This window comes from Ambystoma mexicanum, chromosome 6q (genome assembly GCF_040938575.1).
Source record: "Ambystoma mexicanum isolate Mex_15411 chromosome 6q, UKY_AmexF1_1, whole genome shotgun sequence".
Lineage (NCBI taxonomy): Eukaryota > Metazoa > Chordata > Amphibia > Caudata > Ambystomatidae > Ambystoma > Ambystoma mexicanum.
The window spans coordinates 182,017,814-182,042,795 of NC_090937.1; the positions used below are offsets into that span (position 1 = coordinate 182,017,814).

At 45.9% G+C, this 24,982-nt stretch overlaps 1 protein-coding gene across 3 annotated transcripts in view; it reads left to right on the plus strand.

Moving 5' to 3' along the window:
* ELP1 (elongator acetyltransferase complex subunit 1) overlaps window positions 1–24,982 on the plus strand; it is a 2,667,893-nt gene that overhangs the window by 2,159,817 nt on the left and 483,094 nt on the right. For all 3 annotated transcript variants that reach the window (XM_069630608.1, XM_069630606.1, XM_069630607.1), the window contains exon 28: window positions 20,870–21,071. In XM_069630608.1, coding sequence (XP_069486709.1) covers window positions 20,870–21,071 — 202 coding nt within the window. The remainder of the gene's footprint in view (window positions 1–20,869; window positions 21,072–24,982) is intronic.

Consider the following 24,982-nt stretch of genomic DNA (forward strand, 5'->3'; position numbering starts at 1 on the left):
GAGCTGCGTGTCATCCGCATAGCACTGATAGAGGCAAAGGTAGAGATCCTGTGGGCCAAGGGGGCCATGTAGATATTGAAAAAACGGGGGGACAGGTTGGATTCCTGGGGGACACCACAAGTAGAGAGCGTGATAGAGGAGAGAAAGGAGCCAAGTTCCACCTGGCAGGGCCGGTCAGAGAGAGGAGGCGAGCCACGACAGGGCCTGATCTGTGATGCCCAGGGTATCACAGAGATGGGTGATCAGGATGTCGAACAGTAAATATAGGCCATGGCATATGGTAAAGAAGTATAGGGTTGGGTTCGGAAGGGAGTAGCTGTCCCTTTCCATGAGTAGTTCTCAAAAGTATCCTTTGGTAGTTTCATTATTTTCTTTTTACAAGTAGTGAGAGCCTTAGCGTAGGATTCCGGAGCAAGGACTTTTTATGGTTAGACATACTGACGAACACCCTAGAACTATTTCTGTTATAGAATGGGGTTTGGATTTATATCTTAGAAGAAGATTAGTACTTTTTGACTTTGAAGAACATTATTTTATAAAACCTCTTACAGAACCACTGTTTTTGTAGGTGTCAGAGTCCTGTTTCTGACGTGTTAGAGGGCATAGCAAGGCTTATCCGCATCTCCTTGCCTCTCATGCACCTTGACTCTGGACATAGCCCCGACGGCCATACTTATACTATGCGCTGCACCCAACACTCCGATCCTTTTTTCTGCATGCTTAGCACGCTGTCTCAGAACAGGATATCGAGCCCAGTGCAGCTTGTTGGCTAATGAACACGAATGCCTTACTGGAACACTCTACAAAGTTGGCATTCATTAGGTTCCTGTCAATGTTGTCAGCCCTCTCTGCTGCTAAATCTTTGAGGCTGACACTGAAGTGAAAACCACCAAAGGAGGAGAGAGGTGGCTGGTGCCATACTAAATAGAAGAAAAGGTCCCACTCACTCCTCTTGCCACAAGAAAAGGCAGCATAGACACAGGTGAGATGACAGCGACTGACACAGTGAAAGGGGAAGTTGTACCCATCCAAGGGCGCAACTCAGTAGGAGTTCAAGCAAAAAATGCTTGATTATTTGAGGCCGCAGCTGTAATAGTCATGGCTGTGGCAATGTCATTGGTGGTGCTGTGGATTATCGCACACAAGAGAACCAGTAAGAAGGCATCAGAGGTGGGTCATGCACCCTCGAGGCCGAAGATGTCACTGGTTCGACATTGATGCACCAGAGCACCCAGCAGTAACTATCATCTTTGCTCCAACTGTGCCACAAGACTTGAGCTACTCCCCAGAGTCGAAGACAGGTTTATTTCAGTCGATGTGGTCGATCTTCGACGAGGAGGGTGAACCCATCTCCTTTGGCTTTGAACAGCTCGCTGGGGTTGGGCTCGTCCCATACCTGATTTTCTGACTGATCAGGTGAACCTCCCAGGATTAGCCTCGGGCCTTCATGACATGAGCAGGTTGGACAAACCCCATGCATCTTTTTTCTGTTTAAGGCACTACTTCCTGGTAGGTTTCACTGTGCTCGACCAAACAATAGCAACAAACAGATGGGGGAATAGGGGTAAAAGCATGTTAAAATGCGGCACCATAAAATCATCCAAATGTGAATTTCCCAAAATTGCAGAGAAGGCCGAAACTAGCTATTGGCCTCGGTGTCCTGTCAAAGTCGTTGGTGCAATGTGAACTTGTGGAAATCCTCGACAAGTGTCTCTGTTAGGAGACGTCCCTTCAATGTAATGCATTGTGGAGCCTGGTGTGAGGAACTCATGGTGACAACACTGAAGACAGACACAAGGGATCACAGTTCAAGGGTGTTTATTTGAACTGCATACAGGTTGGAAAAACGCCTAATCTAAACCGAAATCTATGATGGGAACAAGCATCGCCCATCAAATGAAAAATTAAGCAGTCCTAGAGGCGTTGTGTCAAATAATAAGGGCCTATACTAAGAAACCTATTGCCAAACCTCACAAATAATACAAAAAAGGGTGTGGGATAGTTTTCAGCAAAAGAAAGAGGTGTTCATAAATGATGTGTCAGGATTTGGTAGCCTGAGACTCCCTTCCCCACGCTTGAAGCACAGGTAAGATGGGAGCTTGGAGCACAGCACACACTCGAGCTCCCCCAGCATGAGTTAACAGTTGCAATGGCCGCAATCAGGACCGTCTTTGAACAAGTCTCGTTTCTCTTGAAAGTCTCTTGCCTTTGAAGGCCTGATCAGAGACGTCTTTATGGGAGGGCAACAGGGGCACTTGCCCCGGGCCCCCACCTTGTAGGGGCCCCAAGAAAGAGTCTTATTAAAAAAAATAAAGTCAGTTTCCCTAAGGCGACAAAATTAAGTATCCCACATCAGGATTTTCTATGGTGTGTTGCTAACGCTAAACCTATTTCTGTCTGTTGTTGACAAGTACATTTTGTTCAGATCTTTTCATCCTGTAATGCTATGTTCACTGTGGTATACATAGTTTGTGTGGCACAACAACTGTAGCATTCTCACCTTCCTTTGGGTATTATATTGATCATGTGCAATAGCCAAAGTTGAAATACATATTGATACAGTTGAGTGTCCGATGGTTCTGAGGATAGCTCAGTGTGTTAAGCACTCATTGCAGAGATATGCGTTCACATGCAAGATTACAATACCAAATTCCAGCAAGGCCGACTCAGCGTTTCCAATGTATGAAGTTGTTAAGCCTGCATGTAAACGTACATTGTTCTATAGCACCCCAGGTGTTATCATCACCAATGTACCTGCCCGAGATAGTGGTTGCTATAGAAACTAACAGACCATCAATATGGTGATGGTCTAGAAATTGGTTTGTTTAGATGGGGAGTTGTAAAACCTAGGCAGGCACCTTCAATGATGCCAATAAAGTGTGAGAGGTGTTTAAGTATCCGAATTCCAGACTGTGGAACCAAAGCATTCATGTTGGATCCTGGCATTGCCAGCAGAAGATACAATGATCCTGGACAAATTTGATATCACTGACAGTACTGTACTGCCTTCTATAAAAGGTTTTCTTCTCACATACTGGTGGCATTGTTTGGCCAATTACGTGATCTTTCCTATCATGTAGGCCATTTGAGTGGAAGGAGTTCTAGACAGAAGAGAGCAGACCAGATATTGCAGGCTTCTTACCAGCATATTTTAAGGTTTGCTTATGTGACGACAAAACGGTTTTTCTGCACATTTTTAAATACCATTGCATAAGGCCTTGTTTAGGGTGTATTTAAAGCTTTACAATACAAAAGAGAAACCTATTTGAAATCTTTTAAGATCACATCCATTAATATGCTGGTATTTATATACTTTCCTTGATGATGGAGACAATGAAGCTAGAATAATTCCCATTTTTAATAATATGTTTCTATAACGTTTTGTTTTTTAAATGTTTATATTGGGTTATGTGATTTCATATTTTCCAATTCAGTTCTGTAACTACTAGAAAATAAATTGGTAAAACCAGAAATTGTGGGTACGAAACCCATATTCACCTCTTAATCCATGTGTGATACTGGTTATCTCATTTAATCTTGTATTTCCTCACTTGTCAAAATTGCAAGTCCCTAAACCTTTCAAAATTGTCAGCCCTTCAGAGTGATTTCGTTCTCACATTACAATCTTTAAAAAAGACTCATTCATGGTTTCACTAACTATATATAGAGTTGCTTGCTCTATAATGATAGTGAGCATTAATATATTGCACACCAGACCCACCTGTTTCTTTGCTCTCGAACAGCGACACTGCTTGAAAACCATGTCCCACTACTAATCTCAGTTTGTCTGGATACAGAGACCTTCCTGGTATCTTCAAATCGTCATCCACTCTCTATGCTAGGGTATGGTATGTGTAGCTTGATCCTTGCTTCCCATTGTTCATCTGTATCCATGCTTGAACACTTTTGCTGTCTCTGAGGCAGCTAATATCAGACTATTCTGGATTATGTATACTTTTGTCATAAAATCTTTACCCTGCAGGTATACTATATCCAGTATACCTTCCACATGGCTGCTATTGATGAAATGTTTGCTGTATGTATGCTTGAACACAAGTACCCTTGCATAGACTGCTAATGTTGCCCTTGAAATGCTACTTGTTAATCACTCTGATTACAACATGAATGAAGAGTGTAAGGTATCTGAAAGGAAGTTTACCATGCTTATTTTGATCTCTGCGAGACAGCATATCAAGCTATGGGTTGTTATCGTGAGATGGGGTGGGGCGCACTAGATATTCTGTATCCCTTAATTCCTTTGGTCTGTTGGAGGGGGGCCCCAGAGGTGTCCGTGCCCCAGGCCCCCAAAGTGCTTAAGATGGCCCTGGGCCTGATGTAATCTCAAAACAAGCAAACACAAAGTTCTCTTTGCAGTTCATGTCCGGTGATGGTTTCACTCTTGGGTCCCCCTCTTCTGGGGTTGACCCTTCAAAAACAATTCCTTCTCTTAATAGGTTTTGGGTGATGTCTTCACCTCTGGATCTCCCTCGTTCGGGATTGGACCCGTCTTGACTGTTGGCCTCCCTCTGCCGGGTTCCCTATGCCTTTCAAAAGTCTTCTGCTATGGTTCTCACAAAAGTCTGTTCAACAGTTCACGTGAACTCTAGAAAGTGAGATTCACAGCGATCATGGTGATAGCAGCCCAACCCTGGGTCACCCTCTTCCGGGCGTTGACCCTTCTTTGACAAGAGGGACAGTGTACTTCTGTCTTACAGCGTCTCTTGGTTTCTTCCTCTGTCGGGCTCATATTCCAAAACGACCAGCGGGACAGTGTACTTCTCCTGTCCTCTCCTTAGTGGGGTTCACTCCCCTTGGCTTTTCAATGTCTTTTCAAACAATGCATAGTGGACATCCCTTGCCTTTGTCAACACACTGTGTCTCTGGACGTTAGACTTTGCCCCCTTATTGTTCGCACCCCCTCTCCTGGATTTACTCTTGCCAACTTCACATTCACTTTCACGTGTAATGATAATGGCATTCACTTCCCCTTTTACTTTCACCATGCGGGATTCACTTCCATGTTTCCCAAGTTTGTGGATCAAAGTCGTAAGATTGTACAAGGATTTTACTAGACCTTCAGTATGACCACTTTGACTTCTTCTGGCGGCTTTCCTATGGCCTTCTGATTTCTGTAGTTTTACTCAAACCGGGATCGACCAGAGTCTCTCGGAGGGACATCCACGTGGTGCCGGTTCCCTCTGCAGCTGGTCTCCCCTCAACACTTTTACAGTTCTTTCATAGTTAATTTCAGTTCAAACTTGCCACTTTACATTCCTCATTCAACACAGCCCGGGTCTTATCGGTTCTCCCCTCAACTCAACTTATCAACTTATTGGCGGTCAAGGCTGGTACCACGGTAGCAGGAGTTTCCCTCTCTCCTGCGTGTGTACCGTTGACATCTGCTGCAAGACACTTGTGCTGTTGTCTGAGGTCTTAGGTTCTACTCCACGAAGGTTCTGCGGTCCGGGACGAAAAGCATAAGGTCACGTCTCTCCTCGCCACCATCTGGTTTCCCGCGGCCTTTCTCCTTCTCTTGAACTGCCGCCCTTGGTTAGCCGTCTCAGCGTGCTGTCTCCCATACTCGTAGTGTGCCCCACCTTTTATCCCTGTGGGGAAAGGAAAGGGCCGTCAGGTGTGTGTGGTTATCGTCAGTAATTACCAGACTCTGCCTAACCCTTGGGTTGGGACATGTCAGGTAAACATTTTCATCATTAGTCTGTTTTCTATCACAGTAACAAAAAGTTTTTGTATTGGAAAAAGAGGGTGTTCGCGGTTTTGAGTGTCCTACGGGGTAGGATGGGGAAAAGGTGTCACAAGAAAGAAAATGGTTAGGTAATTCAGAAAGGCCGGGTGTGTAGGAGTTGTGCAACAAACGGGAAGGACCAGTATTCTTATCGGAAACTAAACAAGGGGAATTGTGGGAACGGTAGTGTTTGGTCTGAGTAAGTTGGGAATGCGGGAAATAATCAGAGGAATGTGGAGAAGCATGACAGAGAGTGCCCGGGTAGGCAACGGCAAAACAGGGATTCTGTGAGTTGTGGTTTTTGAGTGAAACAGGATTTGGTCTTCTAGGGGATTTGCCAGATCGTAGGGGTTGTTGGATTTAGACAGGAGAGATTTTATGGGAGGAAGTATGACGGAGGTATTATAGCCTATAAAGGGCTCAGGGATGTAGTCCACCTCTTCCTCTAGTACTGCATTTCACCTGGGGCAATTCCCCAAACATAACCTTGTGTTCCCCTACCCAGGTGATTTTTTCCCCCCTGGTCCACCCCCAGGAACTGGATCCAACAACCCTGGCCGTGTCATGGCCACCTGAATAAGGGATTCCTGGGCTCTTCTTGGGAGAACCCCCCAGATTTCTCGCACTAGTTATAGCATTGTGGCAGCACCCATGCTAGACGCTGATGGTCAACAGGGAGTTTACCAAGTAGTTTAAACCTGCATACAGTGACCTTTCTTGTCTGTCACTCGAGTCCTGAGGGTTTGGTGGTCTAGGCAGCGACTCTGAAATTGAGGGAGTCAACGTCGATCCTCCCGATGGATAGGCACTCAAAAAAGTCAGACACTTTAGCAAAGAAGATCTTTGCAAGAGTGTATGATGCATACCCCGCCTTTAGTGTAATGCAGCCGGGTGCAAAGTTCTCGCGTGTGCTGTTGTCAATTCCCTTCTCGTCCTCTCCCAAACTGGATCTTCCCACTCCCTCCTCACCTGATTCACTTGAGTCAGAGCTGCTCTTGGTCACACGGCGTCTGGAGAGGTAATCCTTTTATTTTATTTTTTTTAAACATCTCTTTATTGATGGTCTCAACAGTTAAAGCAGCATTCAATTAACACAACATATGGTCCTTCATACAACAATATCTCCACCAAATGTTTAAGAATACATAGCTTACATAGCTGTTTCACTGTCCGAAAGCATATCGCATAGGTACGCCCTGAAAGGGCCCCAAATGTCTTTTGGTTGGCTCGTACTTGGTAGAGTTAGCACATACTGTTCCTCACATTCATTGATATAAGTTAATTCACGTAGGTAAGTGTTCATGGTGGGGGGGTTCGGGCTTTTCCACACTTGCAATATACATTTCTTGGCAATAACACATGATACATTGAACAGTCTTCTAACTTTTTCAGAGCATTTCCCAATATCCCCAAACAGTTATTTTTGTGGGGTCAGACACGGGGAAATCTGCGTGATGTCTGTCAACATGGCTGCAACCCTCGCCCAAAACCTTGCCACGACCGGGCATTCCCAATACACATGATAGGATCCCGCTTGGGGGGGTCCCGCATTTGGGGCAGTTGCCTGGATCATCAGGTGTGAATTTAGCGATTTTGGCAGGCGTGTAGTGCAATCTATTAAGTATTTTAAACTGTATTTGGCACAATCCCGCATTGAGGGGACACCCTTTTTGTAAGTGCACAATATCTTTCCCATTTGTCCTCGGGTATCTGTATTCTCATATCCACTTCCCATTTCTCTTTCACTTGATTGGACGTGGAGATGTGGGTTTGGATTGTCTTGTACAGTTTAGAGATTCCCAGTCCTCCCCGAGTTGTAACCAATTGTATGCATGCATGGGTGGGAGGGAGGTTCGTCAGGGAAGGATGGCCATCGCGCTTGATATGCAGATCTCATTCGATAGTACTGTAGCGTTCGGAGCGGGCCTCCTCCCACACCCCTAGTAAATACTGGAAGGGTTACGAACTTTCCATCTATGTACATGTCTCCCACTTTCATCTCCATATCGGGGTCCCAGGCCTCCTGTATACTGGTGTCGAATGTAGGGGGAACATTTGGGTATTTCCATAGCGGAATTTCAGGATTGTATGGAAGTTCTACTTTCAATTTTTTATATATAGCCCCCCAGGCCCTCACGGTGCAGCTCACAGGGTCGAAATCACAGGAATCCCTGTGCCTCGTTTCAAATATAACGGATCTGATGTTTGTAGGTACAGTGGTGTATTCCGCTATCCACGTGTGGGGTGAGTTGTCCCCTTCATCGTACCAGTATTTCGCAAACTGTGCTTGCGCCACCGTGCAGTAGAGCCCAAAATCTGGTGCTGCTATTCCCCCTGTTTCGTACGGTTCTGTCATCTTTTCCCAGCTTATCCTAGCCACCTTGCCGTTCCACAGAAACGACACTGCCATGGATCGCAGTCTGGAGAAGAATTCCTTTCCCGGCCTATAGGAATATTTACAAATAAGTATAGTAGCTTGGGGAGTACAATCATTTTGAGAATGGTGATTCTACCGTGTAATGAGATTGGGAGGTGCCTCCAGACCTGTAGCTTGGTGCTGAGTGTTTGTAGCGCCTGGTCATGGTCATCAGAGTATAGGGTCTGCCTGCTGCTTGAAACCAGTACTCCCAGATATCTGATGTGTCGCTCTGACCACTCAAGGCCGCACGTCAGGGCAGGGCACTTTGTAAAGGGGGTAAGCGGGAACATTTCTGATATAGTATTGTTCACCGTATATACAGAATATTCTGCAAATTCACTAATGTCTGCCATGATGGGGGCTATGTTTCTGTCTGGCTCGCGTACATACAAAAGTGTATCGTCTGCGTACAATGATATTACCTGGGTGGCTCCTTTTAGCGTTATACCTTTGTTTACATGCCGCAACCGCACCGCCGCTGCCATGGGCTCTATTGTTAAAGCAAAAAGGATAGGGGAAAAAGGGCACCCCCGTCTGGTGCCTCTGCCAAACTCAAACAGCTCAGATATAGTTCTATTCGTGCACACCTTTGCACCCAGGGCAGTGTATAGCAATCTAACATATTTAATGAAGTGGGGGCCCATCTCCTACGACTAAAGCACCAGGAAGAGATACTCCCACGAAACCGAATCAAACGCTTTCTCGGCGTCTAGGGACACCGCCACTGCTTGTTTATTCGGGTTTATTTGTGACATTATGCCGAACAGCCTGTGCAGATTCAAGGCAGTGGACCTTTGGGGAATGAACCCACTTTGGTCCGGGTGAACCAGCATGGGCATTAAGGGTAAAACACAATTTGCTAGCACCTTCGCAAAGATTTTTGCATCTACGTTTATGAGGGATAGGGGCCTGTATGAAGACATATCCTGTGGCGGGCGTCGGGGTTTAGGCAATACTGTGATTATTGCTTCTCGCATTGTCTGGGGCAATATTTGTTTTCCCAGGGCCTCTTCTCACACCTCTAACAGCACGGGGACCAGTTCCTCCCGAAATTCTTTGTAAAATTTAGCTCCCAGACCATCCGAGCCCAGTGCCTTGCCAGACCTGAGCTCTTTAAGTGCCTCTGTGAGCTCCTCTGCCGTGACAGGTTGCTCCAGCAGTAACTTGCTTTCCTCTGGGAGTTCCAACATAGCAAGGTAGTTTTTAGTCACAGCAGGGGATTTCCTATCCCTATTCGCATAAAGATTTTTGTAAAATTTAACAAATTCGTCGTTTATTCCCTGTTCGCTCGTTATTATCTCATTTTGTGCCGTTTGGATCATTGCGATCGGGGTCATTTGTTTTTCATGTTTTACCAGGTTGGCCAGTATTTTTCCTGCCTTGTTACCCTCCCCGTATCTGCAAGCCCGGGTAGGGGCTGCTATATATTGTACTTCCCTCGCTGCCAGCCGATCAAAATCTCTAAGGGACTTGTGGATTTCCGCCAGAGTGTCCCCACCATGCGTGCGGCCATAGGTCTCCTCCAGTGTATTCAGGTCCCTCTCTACCCTCTCCAGTTCACAGCGTACTCCCTTCAGAAGACAAGCGGTCTTGGACAGCAGTGCCCCCCTAACTCAGACTTTAAAAGCCTCCCATACTGATGATATGTGGTCTACGGACCCAACGTTATCTGTATAAAACAATGTCAGTGTGTAGAGTTTCAACTACATTTGGGTCTTTCAGTATGTCTCTAGGCATTCTCCATCTCCTTGTTGGTCTAGGGGCATCTTTCAAAGTGATCTCCAGCACCACCGGGGAATGATCCGATAGTGTGCGAGGAAGGATTTCGCAGTTCTGTAGGGCGTGTGCTAAATTCGAAGATACAAACCAATAATCTATGCGTGACTCACTGTCATGTACAGAAGAGTAAAATGTAAACCTTTTATCGACCGGATGGAGCACCCTCCAGGCGTCCTGTAGGGACAGTTGCGAAATTATTTGCTTTAAAGTTAGTGCCGCCTTAGAAGGTGGCCTAGTTACCCTGGCGGATCTATCCAATGCCTGGTCTAGTACAACATTGAAGTCCCCACCCCAAAAAACAGTGGTTGCATCATGTTTGGTGAGGATCTCGAGCATTTGTAAGTAGAAATCAGGGTCATCTAGATTGGGTCAATAAGTGTTTAACAAGGTTATATGTTTCCCTGATAGCTCCCCCCACACCAGTACATACCTCCCCATCGGATCCGCCAGGTGTCCCTTGGCTATAAAGCCCAGGGAGCTATGTATTAGGGTACAAACCCCCCTAGACTGTGATGAATAGTCCGTGTAGTAGCGCAACTTTCCCCATTTTGCCAGTATTCTCTCATTGACAAGGCCCTGCGCATGTGTTTCTTGCAGCATTAAGATTTGAGGCCTATGTCTAGTAACATAATTACCGACCTTCCTGACTTTCATTGGATTATTAAGGCCTCGGACATTCCATGACATTAATCTTATCTGTAGTCCGTCTCCCATTTGGTATGTGTATACATCGTACTTGTACAGAAGTGACCTTGTGTAACCCAGTAACCAGCCTTTGAATAGCGCCATTGTCTGCGAGACCACATTTCAATTAACCTACAACATCCATCAATACAAACTTTCCCACCAGGCTCAAACTCGTCTAGGTGGTTGCGATACCGAAAAACATCCCCATATTCTGTATCCCCCCCTCTACCCACATCATCGACCCCAACTTAACCTTTAAGAACATTCCTGAGGGTGCTTCGTTGCAGTCACGAGGCCACCCGACCGGGCTCACGACCCGGTGTACATTACTTGGAGCCCCCACGGGGCTGACCACCTCCGAAACATCAAAGATTACTTGTATTTGCGGGGCTATTCAGCCAGGTTTAAGTCCTCCACTGCAGGCGGGCGTCTTCCATTCTGATCCGGCCCTCGGCCCCTCGGGGGCAGCGGAATAGTGGCCTCCACATAGGCCTGGGCTGCAGCAGGATTTTCAAAGAAGTGCACCCTTCCTCCATATTGGATTCTCAATTTGGCCGGGAATATTAGTTCATATGGGACCTGTCGCACTCTCAGAAGTTTTTTGACTGGCTCATACGATCTTCGGCTGGCCTGATCCCAGTGGCAAAGTCCGGGTAGATGTGTATGCGACTGTATTCATACTGCAGCATACCAAGTTCTCTTGCCTTCTGAAGGACCGTATCTCTGTCCCTATAGTTGAGCATTCTTGCAATAATTGTGCGGGGCGTTGCCCAGGCTTCGGTACCGGAGCCAGCGTTCGATGTGCACATTCAATCAGGAAGTGTTCTGAAAAGGAGTCCGCTCCAAACAGGGTTTTGAGGAGTGCTTCCACCCGCACTTCCATTTTGTCTTTACCAAATGACTCTGGGACACCAACGATGCGTACATTATTTCTTCTTGAGCGCGATTCCAGGTCTTCGCACTTGTTTTGTAGTTTGTTCAAGCTTTCTTTGAGCTGGGCAATGTCCTGGTCATGGCGAGCAACTGTGTCCTCGGTAGTACCAATTCTGTTCTCCGCCTCCGTTAGTCTCAGGTCATGCTTGTCAGCTCTAGTCTTCAATGTGCCAATGGTCGTTACGATGTCGTCCAGCTTCATATTCAGCGATAGGAATCCACAAGGACGGTCTCCTGATAGCTACCCTTAACTACAAAGTAGCCCTACTTCAGGCAAAAAAAGATTCCTACAACAACCGCATTATGTCTGCCCAGTCTAACACCAAGGAACTCTTTAATATTCTCAAGGAACTTGAGACACCTGCAGCCCCCCCCCCCCGACTCCTGTACTAAAGATAGCTCTTGGTGCTCAAATATTCAGTCAGCACTCCTGGGCAAAATTGCCACCCTCCAATCTAAAATTAGAGATAAACAGAATGCCCTTCAGTCTGACCAACCATTGATCACACCCGCACTCAGTACTCACCAAGTTAATCTTTCTCATAAACCTTTCTCTTTCTCCCCTCTCACCATCGTTGAAGTAGAGGGAATCATAAACAACCTCAAACCACCCAATTGCCAAGGTGACCCTTACCCAGCACCCATTATCAAGGAAGCATCACATGAATTAGCCCCTTTCATTACAGCCTTCATAAATGCTTCTTTCCAGACAGGTATTGTCCCGGATAACCTAAAGGATGCCTGGGTTATCCCACTCCTCAAAAAACCCACCCTTGACCCTAACATCCCTACTAACTTCAGACCAATCACAACAGTCCCATTCTTGCTTAAGATCTTGGACCGTGTAGCTTACCTGCAGATTCAGGATTACCTCGAACTAAACAATCTTCTAGGCTTGAGACAATCAGGATTCCGCCCTAAACATGGCACGGAATCAGCTTTGATTGATTTAAAAACGCAGATGGATGCACTAAAGGACAATGGGAAGTTAGCCCTTCTCCTCCTCCTCGATCTTTCTGCGGCTTTTGATTTGGTCAACCACCAAATACTATGCCAACATCTTAAATCCGCAGCCCATTTCTCTGACTCTGCCAATGCTTGGATCCACTCATTCCTGAGCAATAGATCTATGAGAGTCTTCTCTCCTATGGCTTCAGCTGACCCCTCCCCCATTCACTGTGGTGTTCCTCAAGGATCATGTGTATCCCCTACGTTGTATAACGTATTCACTAAGCCCCTCTTCGACGTGCTCGACTATCTGGGTGTCGCCTACACCAACTACGCGGACGACACCCAGATACTCATTCCTATCACGGGAGACTACACATCTGACACCAAAGCCCTCAATGATGTCTACTCGGTCATTCAGGCTTGGATGGCACATTATGAACTCTGCCTTAACGATGACAAGACCGAGCTCCTACTTCTAGTTACCAACCATCGGCTTAACAAACTAGATCAGACCTACAATTCATTCACCATCGACGGCAACAACATTAAGGTCTCCAAAGACACCAAGACCCTAGGCGTCTTATCTTGACTCCACACTTTCCTTGAACAGACAAACAAACGCAGTTAGGTCAGCATCTGCCTATACTTGCAAACTTATCACCGCTTGTAGACCCTTCCTTAACTCGACCAATTGCATCACCCTCGCCAGAACTCTCATCATGGCCAAAATTGACTACTGCAGTGCCCTTTACTTAGGGACTAGCCAGTCTAACCTCAATAAACTGCAAGCTGTACAAAAAATGCCTTAAGGGCAGCCTTAAACATCCCGAGACGTTCCCATATCTCCTCTGTCAGATCGGACCTACGTTGGCCGCCGGTAAAACAAAGAATTGCCCTGAAAACGCTAGCCTTGACTCACAAATGTCTTAACAACAAAGCCCCACCTTACCTGTCTGCCCGCCTCACACTACACACATCATCACGTCCAATTAGAGCAGCCCAAACTCACAGCCTCACGTTGCCTAGATTTAAACTCCAAAAAGCGGGTGGGGTGAGCTTCCCTGTTCGAGCCTCCAAACTTTGGAACAAGCTTCCCACTCCTATCAGAACTGAACCATTGTTCCAAGCCTTCAAGAACAACGCCAAAACTTGGCTGTTCTCCCATGATTTATGAGACCCTCACTCTATCTAGTACTCTTGTGTGTTTTAGGCCATGCTTATACACCTCACTGTACTTACACTACAATCTGCTATGGCACTCTTTCTGCACATTTCGGTATATTACTGTATATTGTGTGTAATTTCTTTGTAATTAATTAATTCTGTAATTAATGTACTTAATGTAATGTAATTACTTGCTGTAACATGTCTTCAAGAGTATGCGCCCGGTTGCCCATGGGCCTGGTTCTTTGCGCTTTATAAATAAATAAAATACAAATACAAATTTTGGACTATGTTAGTCAAGTACTCAACCTTGTCTTCGCTCTCTATACTGGGCACAGGGCTAGCCGTCAATGGTGGTTCAAGTTCACTGCTTCCCACCTGGCTGCTAGTGTATGAGTCCATCTGTCCTTTCTTTTTGGCGCTTGCTCCCTCCGCCACCTTGTCTTGCTTCCTTGTGTTCCCCATGGCCCTGGAGTCTCTTGGTGGTCTGTTCCGGCCAATCTGAGGGGATATTGTTCTTCGCCGTAGTTTGAGGGCGTAGGAATATGAAGTTATTCCCTACTACTCAGTATCATCGGGCCACCGCACCCCAGTCACGGCCCTCCGCCAAGTCCAGTACAGGCGTCTATCTTTTCCAATGGATTGCGCTCTCCCACGTTTCTTGCTTAAGGATACACTGGCTAGCCAACTATGTGTTCTGCATCGAGGGTTTCGACAATATCACCGGCCTTCCCGGGGCCCAGCTGACCGTCTCAATAATCAGTGTTTATTTGCAGCAGCAGCAATGGATCTGGCAGACTCAAACAGTACCCAGCAGCCCCACAACACTCCTTTATTGTGGGCATGAGCATCGCCAACCGTGACCCACGCCCTGTCCGGCGTTCAAATCGTAATGTTTGTTCCACGCTGGGACCGTTCCACAAGGTCCCCGCAGGACACGCGGGAAGCCGTCTGCCCCTGCAGTCGTTGGTGTCTCCCTCGGTGTCAGCACCGGCCCGGCCTTCCCTCACCTCCCCAGCTTACCAGCGCTCGAAGTTTCCAACCTCGGATCTTGTGTCTCACTCCGTAGCCGCAGACCCCTCAAGCGCAGGGGACTGCTCCTCTCCAGCGCTCGGCCAGGCGGCGTATGGGGAACGGTCCTCGCCCGACAGCTGCAGCGCCGACCCAGTCCCTCTGTGTCCGGATCGTTCTCGGATATTGAAGGGCCTTATACCTTCCTTCGTGACCGCTGGCCCTCAGGTGCGGGGGACTTCACCTCTCCGGTGTTCGGGCGCGTCACCTCGTGCAGGCGGCGTATTGGGAGCGGTTCTTTTCTGGCCTCTGTAGCGCCGATCCGGCCCCACTGTGTTCGGATCGCTCTTGAATATCGAAGGAAGGGAGTATAGGCCGACCAACTCGGGGCGGACCGTCGCAGTCCTGGTCCGTGCTCACTACGTCCTTGTAGACCTTCCTCTCTATGCCCCCAGCAGATAGAGCGTCAGCGGCTCACCTCCGCAATGTCCTGGTTCCGGGGATTGGCGCGCTCCACAGCTCCTCCCCGCAGTGAACACCAGGTCTCGTAGCTCCTCAGCCCAGGCACTTATCTCTCCAGGATTTCTCATGTGGGTGCTTCAACACCCACGGCACGACTTGGTGTGGTCGGTATCCTGCAGCATGCTCCGAATCAGGATTTTTTCGTATAGCGGATGATTCCCGGGCCGGAGTGCTCGAATCAGGCAGCCATGTCTGTCGTGCGCAACAGCAAATCCTTTTATTTTTTTGGTAGAGTGGTCCTGCCCCGAGAGGAAGCCACAGTGGCTGCCTGTGAGCTACAACCCTGTGGCCCCCTTCCCGAGGAAGGCGTGAAATTGGGAAAAAGCCTATGAGGCACAAAAAAACCCAAGTGTAGCAAGGATTAGGAAAGATGATGTCCTCCTTGTAGCAGAACCAAAAACCCAGATGTAGGATGTTTCAATCTGCAGGATCCAATGAATTCCCCGATACGACGAGATAAGAGGGTCTGGAGAACTCCACTGCAAGGACAACTGTGGAACAGCGTAAGAAATGGGATGGCCCCAATAATGAGGAAAGGCGGAGAAAGGCAGCCGTAAGGAGTCAGCTGGAAGCTTGGTAAAGTAAGTAGCGATGGGGAAAATCAAACCGCTGGTGAGAGAGCGCAATAGCAGTAAAACGGGAAGCAAGCACCGGAGGGGTCAGTAGTAGAAACAGCATCTATACAGAAGCAGAAAGAGAAAACTGGAGAGGCCGAGGGAGTACCTTCCGGGAAGCGGAAGAATAAGAGAGAGAGGAACGAGCCACGGGAAGTAAAACCCGCAAAAGAGAAGGGCACCGGAGCGAGTCTGGCAAGGAAACGAAAGGAAAGATGTTCCGTGAGAGGAACCACAAAGAGGAAAACAAAACAGCGTGTTGGCGCAAAGAGAAACTACCAAAGCGGTTGCAACGCACCGTCTGCAGGGAGCGCCGAGGCTAAGAACCTTCCTGCAGCGGCCATTGCAAAAAAGACTAGACAGTCACCTGGTGGAACAGGAAGAGCATGATGGAACCATTCAATGGCGTCCTATCCGCCATCAGTGCCATAAAGGCCAATGGCCTGGGCACATGACAGCTGTGGAATGTGGTGTCGGAGGCGTTGACATCTTCTGCTGGGAGAGATTAGAGATGGCTTTTGAGAGATTCTTTGATTCAAAAAAGCGGCATGCCAGGCCCTTCAGATTGTTTTGGATGCAACAGTCCACGATTCTTCACAGCCACTTGCCACCGATCATCCGGATTCTCTCTGGAGGTCCAGTCAAGACTATTGGATATGGTTTTTGACAGGAAGCGTCCTTTCAGCCCAAAGTCAATAAGTCCTTCGAAAAGATCAGGAAGTCAAACCCATGGCAAAATCATTAGGATTGGCCGCACATCAGCCTTCCTCATCTTCCTCCTTCTCCTTTTTGGCAAGAGGTAAGGGTTTCTGCCGATGCACCCCTTCTAGGAGGAAGGTGCAATTGCCTAAAGACTAAACCGATGTAAAAAAAATCTCACCTCCAGGCAAGGGCATGGCAAGAAGTCAGACATATTCTACTTAGGCACTGACATCTGCACCATCCACATAGCCAATTAGATGTCTCTCCGCACGCTACACCAGTAGGGGGAAGAATCTCTGAATAGAGTTACCAGCGTGATTTGTTAAACATCCTGAGCACCCCAATTGTTCCCCCAGTACGTTTGCTCTATCCCCCAGGCTTATAATCAGGGTCAATAGGTTGTGATCGCTATAATCACATGCCTTTACTCTGAACTCGCTAGTACCCATTAAACAGGCATTATTACCAAATAGATAATCTAACATGGCGCTAGAGTTATTGCGCGCCCAAGTGTATTTTCCGGGGATGTCTCCCTTTGTTTTACCATTTAATATTCTAAGGTCCCATTGTCTAAAGTAACTAACCAATCTTTTCCCTTTGACGTTACCACCCCATGGAGCATTACGCTACTGGGATTAACGTGGCGATAGTCTGGACACAACTGGGGATCACTGCACCTTGCATTTAAATCACCTCCCAGTAAAACCAACCCATCATCTCCATGTAAAGTAGAATTCTCGATCAGTAACTCCTCCAACCTTTGGAGGAATACTTCAATAGATTTTATACTGGGAGGTAAGTATACGTTAATAATCAACAGCCTTGGACTGTTCTTACGAGTAGAAGTTCCTATTTCCACCCCTTGTACGTATCCCCCGTCTGATATTTTCCAAACTTCACGGGAGATTAGTCGTTGGCTAATTCCAATAATCAAACCTACAAAAGGTCTCCATTTGGGGCCTTTATTAGCTAACATTTGATATAAATGGTACCCCTCAATATAAACTGGACTATCGAGCCAAGTTTCTTGTAACATTAGCACATCGTAGCCCATTAACAAGTGCAAGGATCCTGCTTTCTGCAAAAGGTGTCTGTGACCCTGTGTATTACAGCTAACAACGTTAATAGGTCATTTACCAATTATCTGAGAGTTTTGGTATGCAGGACTGAGCCTGCAGGTGATTCTGACCCACCAATATCTTACCTTAAGCCAATCCCAGAAACCCACTCTCCCGTACTCCCATTGTTCCAATTCTACTGTGCTCCATGGGCTCGCCCAGATTGCCCCTTGCATCTCGACCCAGTTTCTGTCCGCACACCCACAATTTGAACCCACTTACAGTCAAGAGCATCGACATTAGCACGCAATAGCGCTGCCACCGCAGGGCTAACAAGACGTAACAGCACCCAGTCAGTGGTGCTGTCCCACTTGGGCAGCGCCAACTCGGCTATGTCCGCAGATGTAATTGTGGCCCACCACGGAACTGTAGTCTATAAAGGCAACAGTGTTCACCTAGTCAAAAAAGGGCTATCTGCACTGGTGGGTTTTCTTCTAATTTAACCAATCATCCTGGCCCAATCATACCAACACCATTGTTATAAGGATTAAAAGTCACTTTTGGGCCAGCCTTCACTGCAGTGTCATTTATCACAGTTAATTAATCGTTTTTGATAGCCCTATCTTGTGCTTCTTGTGCAAACATAACTCAAGAAGGTACCCCCTCCTTACCAACTCAATCACTCATCGACTTCACACTACCGTTTCCAACCCCAAGATCACATAATGGTTTATGAACATTACAACCTTTGTCCAGGGACGTCACCCCAGCCTCCCTACTGTGAACACTCCGTTTGGGCTTGGGGAGGGCCCACCTGTCCATGGGACCCTGCAATATAACCGATCTTTTGTTCCCATCTATCAATGTGTTTGTTACCATTTTGGCTTTAGTGGTTACCCCCATACCACCTCCCCGCTGCATCTTCAGATTCCTCAAATAAACGCCATTAGATGAAGTGGTATTTGGAGGGACTTTTAAAAAGTTTAAGTACAATAACGCTTAAAGATAGAGAGGTTTAAAGGTAAAAGCGCTGATTTTTCCATTCAAGAGATGTCCATGCAAAGGACATTGAATGGATCTTGTTCATTTTCTGCCGTTATTTTGACAGAATCTTGCCTCGGCCATGTATTCCCTGTCTCAGCCAAGGATATATACTCCTGTCTCTCCACCCCAGTGTTTGGTTCACCAACCATACCCTTCATTTGAATGTCGGATTGCGGGCTATCATCATTTAAATTAACCACTCCATTTTGCATCAGCTCAAGAGGCTTTATACCAAGCGGGTCAGTCACCCTAACTAGTGATTGTTGTATACACCCTTGATTCGTGGCAAGCTTGGTACATATGTTCAAAATTGCATCCAATTTCACTGCAGTGTGGTTCAGTTCAAATTTTAAATAAACATCAATTTTCCATGCTGACTCTCCCCATTCAGGTGGTATCCCAACATTAACATTCTCCACCGTACCCCTTGAAGCAGTATCTAATAACAAACGATCAAAATTAGGACTAAATGAGAGGTGGCCCAATAAATCAGCGCCACCTATTTGATTGGCAATCCCAAAAGAATTCCGCTGTAATGTTCAACATAGGTTAAGTAGAGAACCGTTATTGTCCAATGAATAAGTAGACCCCAATGAAGTGGCCAAAGCATCCTTACTCATGCACGGGTATAATTCAGCCAGTTGACTCTTAGCCTCACTCAGCACATGCTGTGCTGATGGAAATACAGAGCCAGAGAGGTTATACACTTCTTTATATGGGTTATCAGTAGCTAGCTCTTTGATTTGACCTGAAAAAAACCCATTATGCTTGTTTCGGTCGGTAAAGCATCCTTCTTCCCCCTTTTACGCTTGGGTAAGTCTTTTCTTGTCTTACCAATCAACACATAGTCTAAAAAACTAAAAAAGGAAATCTGTATGGAAAACATTTGATTTTTTTTTTTAAAAAAAGGTCATGGTTACTACCGATAAAATGCTGCAAATGCCAATATTTAGATTTAAACTATTATTACCATGCCCAGATTAGTGCTCGAGGATCATTTGATATCCCTTTTTGTGATGCTACTGAAGGGTGCAGGATTTTTCAGTATAATTTTAACAACCCTTATGAATTTTGACAAATCAATCTGAAGTATATGGGAAATTTGGCCCAGATTACACAATTTTGTAAACCAAAATTAAAATTACAAATGGGATATTGCTTAGAAATTGGACACTATTACAAATATTATATTAAATGAAAAATGGCAGTCATAGGAAAGAAAGATGTGCTGAGGTGCCAAGCTGCTGACTTTGGAACCCAAATTAATGTTTCTTAATTTTAGTTTCCCACTTGAATGAATTGGCTTGGTCTTGAGGAAATTACTTGATCACCCTTTGCACCGGTTTCAGTACATGTTAATGAGCAACAGTACTCTCTTCACGCTTGAAAGTTGTAAAGTTGAGTATGGTCTACCATTCATATCAGTCTCTCTCTCTAACAGGAGGAGTGGGTACATGCAGAGTGAGCTGTTAAGTTTGGTACTAGCCATAGGTGAACTTACATTTACTTATTTTATTAAAATCATGATGTTATATTATTTTGTTTGTGCTTGCTTGCCTGTACTCATTTGGCTCTTGTGATCCAATGGGTGACAGGCATGTTGTGTACCCCCAGTATGTGTAAAAAGCCCCAAGAGCCACGGTTCACTGGTTGGGTCATATTCTGCTCACTTGTGTAAATGTTCACAATTTGACCCACATTTAAAACGCTCCCATTCATGGCCCTGTATTGAATTTTTGATAAACATAATAAATAATGGGAGCTATTGTGTAGGATTTATTTGAAAGTATTTACAAGTGTAGACTATTGCCATTGGGTCTCTCCAGTACTCACCTTCTTTGTCTCAACTGGCCATGAACTAAGAGTAGTTGGCAGCTGCATCAGAAGTCATTTCACGCCTACAGGGGCCTGGGACATTCTGAAATCAGGTTGGTTTTACAGGAGAGATGTTTATATGTGCACTGTCCTCTCCTCACTGTTATGTTTAAAAAATCGGTTGGTGACCACTTATAAAGCATTTCTACTTGAATATAGTAATGGATGGAGTTTGGAATAGGTTTACAAGAGTTGTAAAAAGAATGGTATACTCCCACAACCTTGGTTTTATCTGTCCAGAAAAGAGAGGACCCTTGATGTAATTTTGCATGAATTGGATTAGTAGAATATTTTGATTGCAATAAAAAATTGTACGTTTGAAGAATTAACAGTTTACATCTTCAGTGCTTTGCCCCATATATTACAGGATATCAGCAATGCCTATGGTGATTACTTGAGTGAGAAGCACCTGTACGAGGAAGCAGGACTAATCTTTGCTCGTTGCGGCTTGTTTGAGAAAGCTCTTGATGCATTTGTTGCTTGCAGCTGCTGGCAGCAGGCCCTCTGCATGGCATCCCTTCTCCAATTCACGGAAGACAAACTAGCAAATCTGTCAAGGAGTTTAGCAGGTAAGAACTTAGCCGTTCTCCCATTATACCCTCTGCTATTCTATTTTTGCAGTGAAAGAGCACTGTTGTTCTCTCAAGCTATTGTATCAAGGTAAAGAGTTTTATTTTGAGATTGGGTTGAAGCAGTTTAACTTAATTAGAAGATTGTGTTAGTTTTCAAACATGCCATCAACCTGGGTACATCCCCTGAGAATATGCTTTAGTGTAACTGTCACTTGTCAACAGAAACCTCTGGGACAAGAATACCAGATAAGACTAAATTAGACTTTAAATGCAAACGTTATTCAGGGTTTTCTCTTGCAAGGAGTTTTGGAAGGGTGAGGGTGGTTATACAAATTTTAAAAAATGAACTAAAGCAAAATATTGTCTAATATATCTCTGCCTACCATGCTAGTCTCTGCCAATCTCTTGAACATGTTCTGTTCTTATAACCCTTAATTTGACCTACTTGTGAGTCATTCTAAGACAATAATTAGGATGGCAAGTATTTTAAAGTCTCTGGGGTACCACCTCAAATAAAGGAATGTCTGTCACACACAGTCTCTTATGAAGCAAAACGTTCACCTAATTGTAGCCTGCTTAGCTTTGGATTTTGGGGTCCTGAATAAGGTTCTGGTTCTCCTGCATTTCCTAGGTGTGTCGTCATTAGCATAGGAGTTCCATGCAAAGCTTTGTCAAGAGCGCTAGGTGGTCAAAAATGTCTTGCCGGAAAGGCTTGGAAAATGTGGCCATCTGTCATTGAGCACCTGAGTCTGGCAAAGAATTACAATGGGCCAATGGGATTAACGTGGCGATAGTCTGGACACAACTGGGGATCACTGCACCTTGCATTTAAATCACCTCCCAGTAAAACCAACTCATCATCTCCATGTAAAGTAAAATTCTCGATCAGTAACTCCTCCAACCTTTGGAGGAATACTTCATGGCACTGGAGGCTGCTTGTTGGGGCTCTTACCTTTCCCTAAGCAAGGGTCCTCATCCTAGGGACATTCAGCCTGTTCGTACTGTCCTCCGAGTCATCCGGACACCTGCTTGTACCTGTCGGTCCTGTGTTAAGTCTCATCTCTCCTATTGGGTCTAAGAAACTCCTGTTTGACCGCCTTGTTCCCCGCCACATGCTTGTTCTCTTCCAACCTTTCTCACTCACCCTGTAGGCATGGGGTATGTTGTCTGCAGTGTGGGTTGGTGAGGAGGAGGCTCCTGTTTGGAGAAGTCTGGAGACTAGTGTGCCATGGAAGAGGAGGACGGTGGAGAGGTGGTGGCAGTGGAGAGCAACAGGCGGTGGGGGAGAGCTGAGAAAGGTAGATGGTAACCTCAGGACAGCAGTGTTAACAAAAAGTGGTGGTGGTAGCAAAGGAGGTAATGACATCAAGAGAAAAGAGTAACAGAAGGTGGTAGTGATGGTAATGTCCGAGAGTGAAAGGGAGATGGGGGTAACATTAGGAGGAACAAGCAGAAAAGAGGTGTCACACGCTCCATGCCGCACACACTTGCACACCCGACTCCACTGACACTTACTTAGCTGCCTGGTGCTTTTTCCTGGTACATGTGCCCTCCGGGTGTTTGGGACAGGGACACACAGGGTGGCAGAGAATGCAGGTCATGTGGCACCAGCATTGTATGGTGGGCAGCTGCTGTGCCGGTAGAATTGTTTAGCTTTATTTGCATGTGTAGCAACCCAGCTCCCGAGTTCCATGCATGCGCTATTTGGAAGACATCCGCAGTTCCCGGTGGACCGTTGTGAGAAACCTCAAGGTACTCTACTATCCACTCCCCAGGGATCTTCTGTTCAGGTGGCTGGGGAAAAGCCATCACTTTTGGATCCTGACGCTGGGGGTGGACAAGCGAGGGAGGATTACCTGTGTGGAGGGACATTGGGGATTGGAGAGAGGGTGCCTGAAGATGACACATAGTCTCCCTCCCCCCTACACTTACACTGGCCCATCCGGCACTCCCTCAGTCTTCATGGGATATTGTCAGTTTTTCCAGTTTTTCCCTGTAATCTTCTGTCAAGTACTGAGACGAGGAAGAGGCAACTAAGTAATGAAGGTCAGGCATGTCACACTAAGGGCATGCAGGTCGCCCCCCCCCTACTTCGTCCCAGTACAAGAGTGGTGTTTACAATAGGAAGTGTGCATTACTCTTAACAGGCTTACACAAGGTAAGTTAAGTATAACCCTTTCATCTGGAGCCTGTTAATAATGATAAAGAGTATAAAAGCTGGGAGAAGGGAGAGAGAGGGAGGGAAGAGAATCCACTGTGTTGGGACCAAGCCAAGGAGCATAGACACCGGCAACGATTCCCAGAGACCTGCCAGAGAAGCTTTACAGCACCGGGAACCCTCTACTGTGAAAGCTGACAGCAAGGGTGCCAGGTAGCCAAGGCCAAGGCTACCTGGCACCCTTGAAAGAAAAGCTTTCTGTGCCCAAGCCCGGGTGCAGCTGGAGCTGCGGAAGACGCCGGGGACATGGACCGCCTGTGGAGCAGAGCAGAGGTGCCGGACCGCGGCTGGAGATGTGCCCGACGATCAAACTGAAGGTTTTCTTGTTCGATGTGAGCCGCTGGAAGGAGCCGCGAAAGACGGTAAGTGTCAGGAGACACAGGGGACTGGAGCTCTTAAAAGGAACATTAAATAAGTAACGGTTCCTGCATTTAAGTAAACACTACTCATATTGAATACTGAACTGAAAGATAACCTCCAATTGAATATACACAAGTAAATGCCACCCATATTGAATATCGAACTGAAAGAAAGTTTTCATTTAAACAAGCACAAGTAAATGCTACCTGTAATGAATGCCAAACTGAAAGAAAGCTGTCAAATGAGTAAACTATGATGTGCTGAATAGTGAATGAACACTTTAATATATATGTCACCCAGCACTATCAATTAAGAGCAATATGGGCAGAATCAAAGGCACATGAAGGATTGAAGAGTTGTGGTGAGCATTATGTCTGCAAAGATCAGAAAGACTGACAATTTGAGTTGCAAACGTGAGAAAGAGTCACCAATATTTTACAACCCAAGAACTGGCATCAAAGAGGGTTACAGTGAATACAGTGAAAGCCCAAGACAGAAGAGTCTAAGGGGGTCCAACAGCTTTGGGGAGACTTATGGTTGCGTGACCTGTGATGGTGGGCCGTGTCGTCCAACAGCAGCGCCTAGACAGAGTGCCCCAACTTGGAAAGAGCCAAGAAAAGTAAATGTAAAGAAGCTTGTGTTTTTACAACAGTTGCTGAAGTAAATTGTAAATTAAGAAACTGGTCATCCAGACTTTTCAGTAGTTCACATAGATTTCTCCAAGATTTGAACTGGTATTGTTTTGAAAGCTAGAAGATTTTAACTGGTATTGTTTTTAAAAGCTGGAAGATTTGAACTCTTGGGGAACTGTTCTGAACTTGGGGAAGAGGAAGCTGAGTATAAACCAAGAGCTGGAAGAAGCACAGAATTTTATTTTGAACACTATGCCCTTTGTTGCCGACATCCCTACACATTGTATACAGTTAGTTGTGAGGGCAAGTATAGGTTTTGGTTTGAACCTAGTGACACAGACTATCCTTAGTTTTTTTTTAGGTAGTGAAATCCCACCGTAGTATATGGCAGGTTAGGCCTAACTCCATCCTGACATTTAAGTAAAATAAAGCTTTTTATTAGAAAGTTGTGAATGTTGTTGATGCTATTTAAATTGTGTGAAGGCAGCATGAGGTAAGACACAGACAACAGATTCATTTTCTTGATAACCTCTCAATAACCCGTGCAAGGTCCCTTCTTCAGGATTCAAAGTGAATTCTACTCCAATGTTCAAAAAGAAAAAGAAACAAGGAAATCCTTGTAAATGGAATAGTCTCAAATCAGTTCTTGATGTCTCAATGTCAAGGTAAAGTTTTGTTAACAAAGTTCCAACCATAGC